We start from the raw sequence: 5,395 nt of genomic DNA, 5'->3' as shown, positions 1-5,395 counted from the left end.
CCCACAGGCTTTGCGCCACTTCACGTTATTTTTTTCCTTTCCGCTTGCTTTCTCGGTCAATGGGAGCACACTGACTGACCGGTGGATAGCTGGACCATGATCAGCTTGGGGTGAAGCTTACGCAGTAGGAGAACTTTTAGCCCGCAAGCCCTCTTCCCCTGGCGCAAACCCAGCTCGATAGAACGTCGAGGAGGGTTCTTTTGTTTCTAGGTGCGCTTTTCTTATTATGATTACACTTTATTCCAGCACTAAACGCTAATCCGCCCTGCTGCTTGCGACTGATTCTGGCCGTGGCCTGTTGAAGACGGGCTTCGGATCTTCCGCGCTCCTCGTTTCACCCCGGACTATGTATCCGTGCCCCCCCTTCCACGTCTCCGATAATTTCTGGATCCTATATGAGCTCTTAGTTTCCCTTCAAATGCTCGCCTTCTTATTTTTTTTTTTTTTTTTATTTCCTTCCTTGGTTTTATTTTTTATTTATATTTATATTTATATTTTTATTTTTATTTTCAAAAAACTGAAAATAAAAATAATAATACTTACCAAATAACTGCTTGATAATATCACTTTTTAAAATTACGATCGTTTTGGCTGGTGATATTTAGTATTGACTTTTGCGCCTGCATATACAATAGTCATTCGCAGCCCAACCTGTTCTTTTTCCCGCTGTGTCTCTTCCTGTGCATAGCTCCTATTGATTGATCTATCTATCTTTCTGTTCCATGATTGCTGTTTGACCTGAGTGTGCACGAACCCCCCTCTGTCATCTGTGTTGCAGCTCCCTTGGGCCTGGTTTACAATCTCTGTTCTCTACGATTGTACCCCCTCGGCGTTTTCTACCATCCCTTGATTGTCTTGACATTGTGCGTTATCGTTACTGGTTGGTGATATCGTTCGGGAAACGACGCCATTTCAATCATCCTCCTGTTTCCTCAATTCCCCATTTTTTAGGATCTAATTTGCATATATCTTTCATACTCAACCATCTGCGCCATATAATCCGCCTCCTTCAGGCGGGAGATTTCGTCAATTACCGGAGAGAGAACATTCCTCCCACGGGTCCTAATATCTAACCAGAATCCGTGCCATACGGCCTTGCAGGCGGACAAGTTCTGTACTTCAACCGCCCTCGGAACCAGTTCCACAAAGCAAAGACTCATACCGGCTTTATATATTTAGCGAGTACTTTGGAGTTCTCTTTTTACTTTTTTATGTGGGTTTTTCCTACCATACTGTTGTACCTGTTATGGCTTTCTAATATATCGATATAGACGCCTTGTCGCCTTGTCCTTGACTGAATAGCGTAGCTGTTTTATATTCAAGAGGTTCTCTACCTTACAAAACAAGGCCAAGAATTCCAAGATATGGACACTCGGAAGTCTGGCATTATATCTATTTTGAACAATGACGACAACCCCTCTTTTGCTGTTCGACCCATAAAAAACGCAAAATGCCGACCACAGACAGTGACATATACCCATCAGCAGGTTCGTCAATGGCCTTCACAAAGTGGACATCATCAAAATACACGGGCAGACCGGGTCATTCTGCCCCACTTATCTCCTGGCATTTATCGTATAGATCCAGGCATGCACCATTACAGCGGGCTCAGCCAGCCCCCAGAGCATTCCATCTATTACAATCATCAGGGCTCCAACAACACAGGTTGCTGGCACATATACTCCCACAAGCTGTCGTAACTCGCAGTACTTTCCGATTGAAAAGCTGTCGATTGGGAGGATTACACACAGCGAGATCCAACCTGGAGACCCTCCCTCACCACCAACTCCGCTTAGTACATCGGGAGACACGCGAGCAGCGAAAGTCAGCAAGAAGAATAAGTATCCGTGTCCTTACGCCGTCTCGCATTCTTGCACCGCAACTTTCACCACCTCCGGGCACGCTGCCCGGCACGGCAAGAAGCACACGGGCGAGAAGAGCGTCCACTGCCCAGTTTGCAACAAGGCATTCACTCGAAAAGACAACATGAAACAGCATCGAAGGACACATCGGCTGTCGATATCGAGTACAGCGTCGCCGAAAAGGAGCGACGATGATACCACTCCACCCGAATGGAGTGGCAGTAACAAAAGCCAGTGCGACAGGGGTGATTACGTCGGTCTTGCAACGCCAACTTCCCCATGTACAGAGGGTAGACCGGATGATACCTTAAGCCAATCCACTAGTCGCAGTTATGGAGGACGGTCATATACTTCAATACACGAGTCTACGCAAGCGGCTTCACGAACTGACGCTATTACCAGAGGGCTGGATACTCTGGCAGTTGCCGCGGAGAAATCACAAATTGACAGCTACACTCGATGATGTATGAAGGAGACGTACTAAGACATGCTTGATATTCAATAGAGCCAGCTTCTGTTTTTTTTTTTTTTTTTTTCTAGCATTTTTTCCTACTTTTTCTGCTTGATATCCTATACTATAGAAGCAATTTTCCGCATAGGAACGCGCAGCTGGAATGGCAACGGCGAGGGTGAGGGGAAATGGTTGGGTGTTAGAGTGTTTCTTCCTTTTGTTTCTCTCATGTCCTTCTTATTGTTTTCGTTTTCGTTTCCCATCCACCATTGTAACCCCTCGTGTCAACCATTGATTTCCCTCTGTTCTTCCATTTCCCAGTGCGGGCGTTATCAGAATCGAATCCATGTATAAAACAAAGTCGAAGGCTGTGAAGAATCCAGCAAGTAAATTTGCATTGTGAGTGTGAAAGATTTTCGACAGGCGAGCTACATATATAGGACAACGGTCGAGAAAAGGTTTACCTGAATCCTTCTCACTTCTCATCTCACTTTTGATTTCTTTCATCCGTGAAAAACTAACTCTGTGTAACTCGGCTTCAATGTGGTAGGTGATTCGACGCTCGTAACTCTTTACCATCTCTTTTGCGTGCGGTATCATTTGCTTTCGATCAACACACACACACACACACACACACACACACACACATTAGAAACTACAAATGGAAGCACGCGAGGACTATAAAAGTGGCTCTACATCTGAATATGTGTGCTGTTGAGTGTTGTGAATATCTGGGTTATTCTGTGACTTGCTTTTATTTGTTTCTTTTCTATCTATTACTCTTTCCTTTCTACATATTGTATAGTCCTGTAATGGATAATGTAATGTCTTTTCACCTTACTCATCATCTGTTGCGTCTCGTCTTTTATTCATTTGCTTGAGTTTTCTGCTTGTCAGTTTTGTTTCTTTCCTTTCTTTCCTACTTTTTTGTCACTACTGATGTTCTGTTTGTTGCTCTCGTTGCTGTTGTAATTGTAAAGTATGATGATGTCCTTTAGAGAACTTAGGTTGTTCCAATTTATTTTCGTCTTTCAACTTCACAGATAGTTTGGTCATGGCTTGTTTTCTCTGGCTGGCCAGTAACATATTTGGTCTTGTTGTTTTTGATTTCCTTTTTGCTGTGTAGAATAGTTTATAGATGTACTGTACGTATTGAGTGCCTTCTCGTTCCTTTCTTTTCGAAACCCGCCACGCTGCCTTCTGTATATTTAGGATAACAACATATCTTGTCTAAATCGTATATTAGTGGTTGGAGTCTATCCAAACTTTTGATCTGGTACCACTGAACCGGTGCGGGAACAGGGAACCTTAAAATTCAAGGGGCAAAGAATTTAGCTGTCCGCATGCGCTGTCCACTACGTGGGATGTTTGTAGTTCTCCAGGCCACACAGTTGACGAGCTCCGACTGTATGTACAGTATATTGCATTCCCACCAGCTCGGATTGAATAGCTAGGGTTAGGGCAGTCTCAACCCCATCACATGACGTCATTGCATTGTGGTATAGAGGGACGAATCACCCAATCCATTGATACCTTCGCTATTTTCCCTCCTCGATCAAGAAACTCCGTTCAGCTGTAACCCGCTCGATTAACTCCTACGCAGTAGCAATGATGAAGAATGACAGCGCGATCTTGCTACCGGATTCTCCTGGATGCAACCCAAATATAAATATACTTCTCCCGCTCTCGCTCCCCGTGCATCGTCTGCTCGTTCATCGCGCGTGCTGGCACTATGATACAAAACTCGATGCAGTCAGCCTTGGCCTGGGTTGACTAGGGTCTAGGCTCGGGAGGCTATCCTCATCCAGTCCACACACTTTTCATTTCTCCATCATAGCCATCTCCAGGCAGTACGATATAATCGCAGGCCACCGCAGAATCCCTGCCTTTTGCCTTGTATTTTGCAGCTGCTACTGCTTTTACAGCAATGGCAATAAACAAAACTCCTTTGTCGCCCAATCCTCACCCTTCCAAGCCTTGCTGCCGTTGCGTCGCCACAGCCTTCCCTTGATTGCCAAGGTGAGGACAGCAAGACGGGGCGCTTTGCGTCACAGTGCAGCCCGTTGCAGACGGTTGCACCCTGGCTTGACCAACAAGAACAGCCACCGGGTTATATTTATCGCAGGAACCCCCACCATCGGCTTCTTCCTCTTTCTCGTCCCGCTTTTTTGTTATTTTCAAGATCAGTTGATTTTATTTATTTTCATTTATCTTCATTTATTCATGTAACTACGTATATTTTCATTGAAAAATATATGTTACTTCCCAGAAATTCCGCCCCTAGGAAAAATAGTATATGCTTTTTTCCCGTCCCTCGCCGTCCTCTTGAGCTTCCAGAAGTTCCACCATCGGGACGGAAATAAGACCTTCAACAATTCATTGGCTCCGGAGTGCAATAGCGATACTCTTGCGTCATGGCCTCCTACTACGAGAACCACCCATACAACACCCAGCACAGACGAGCTCAAACCGCTGATTTTTACGAGCCGTCCTACACAACCTCCCGCCCCTCTAACAGCCGTTGGGGAGGCCCTACCGATTTAGTCCGCCCTGACGAGCCCGAGGACTCCCACGTCGAAGAGATCCAGCGAGACTTTCCTCCAGGATCGTGCACTAGTAGCCATCGTACAGACCATGGCAGATCAGGCGGCGGTGCCATCTACGCCAAGCGGAGAACAGCGCATGACCCTAGTGTGAGGCGTACGCATTCTGCTGGCGGTCGTGGTCGGGATCGTCATGGGGACTACTATGCTCCAGATGAAGGTTACCAACGCTCTCGTACACATGGCTATGGAAATCGACGTAAGTTTGATAACGGCCATGGATTGTTACTCATTTAATTTGTTCTAGTGCTATGTCACCCATTGGAGGTAGCAATTAGTTACGACTTACGTGCAAGAAAGCTAATTGAGAGGATAGGCGATCATGATCGTTACCGTAGTTCCCGACGATCGAATTCCCGTTCATCCACTTCTAGAACGCCGTCTCCAAGACCTAGGCGACGGAAGTCTCTCAGCGAACAAGCCTTGGCTGCTTTTGGCTTGGGAGGGGTCTCCGAGGCGCACTCGTCAAGGCGTCGCGG

General features: G+C 46.1%; 2 protein-coding genes across 2 annotated transcripts in view; both read left to right on the top strand.

Moving 5' to 3' along the window:
• Positions 1 to 1,364: 1,364 nt before the first annotated feature.
• HCAG_03362 (predicted protein) lies at positions 1,365 to 2,325 on the top strand (the record flags this gene model as incomplete). Its single annotated transcript, XM_001541215.1, has 2 exons — positions 1,365 to 1,487; positions 1,582 to 2,325. 2 exons carry the CDS (start codon positions 1,365 to 1,367, stop codon positions 2,323 to 2,325), a joined length of 867 nt encoding a protein of 288 aa, XP_001541265.1.
• Positions 2,326 to 4,727: 2,402 nt separating this feature from the next.
• Positions 4,728 to 5,395, top strand: part of HCAG_03361 (predicted protein) — a gene marked incomplete at both ends in the record, with an annotated part of 2,775 nt that continues 2,107 nt past the window's right edge. Inside the window, 2 exons of the mRNA XM_001541214.1 lie at positions 4,728 to 5,115; positions 5,164 to 5,250. Coding sequence (XP_001541264.1) covers positions 4,728 to 5,115; positions 5,164 to 5,250 — 475 coding nt within the window. The remainder of the gene's footprint in view (positions 5,116 to 5,163; positions 5,251 to 5,395) is intronic.

This window comes from Histoplasma capsulatum, genomic scaffold (assembly GCF_000149585.1).
Source record: "Histoplasma capsulatum NAm1 scaffold_3 genomic scaffold, whole genome shotgun sequence".
Classification (NCBI taxonomy): domain Eukaryota; kingdom Fungi; phylum Ascomycota; class Eurotiomycetes; order Onygenales; family Ajellomycetaceae; genus Histoplasma; species Histoplasma mississippiense.
The sequence above is the reverse complement of the archived record's forward strand: the minus strand, read 5'-3'. Positions and strand labels throughout refer to the sequence as shown.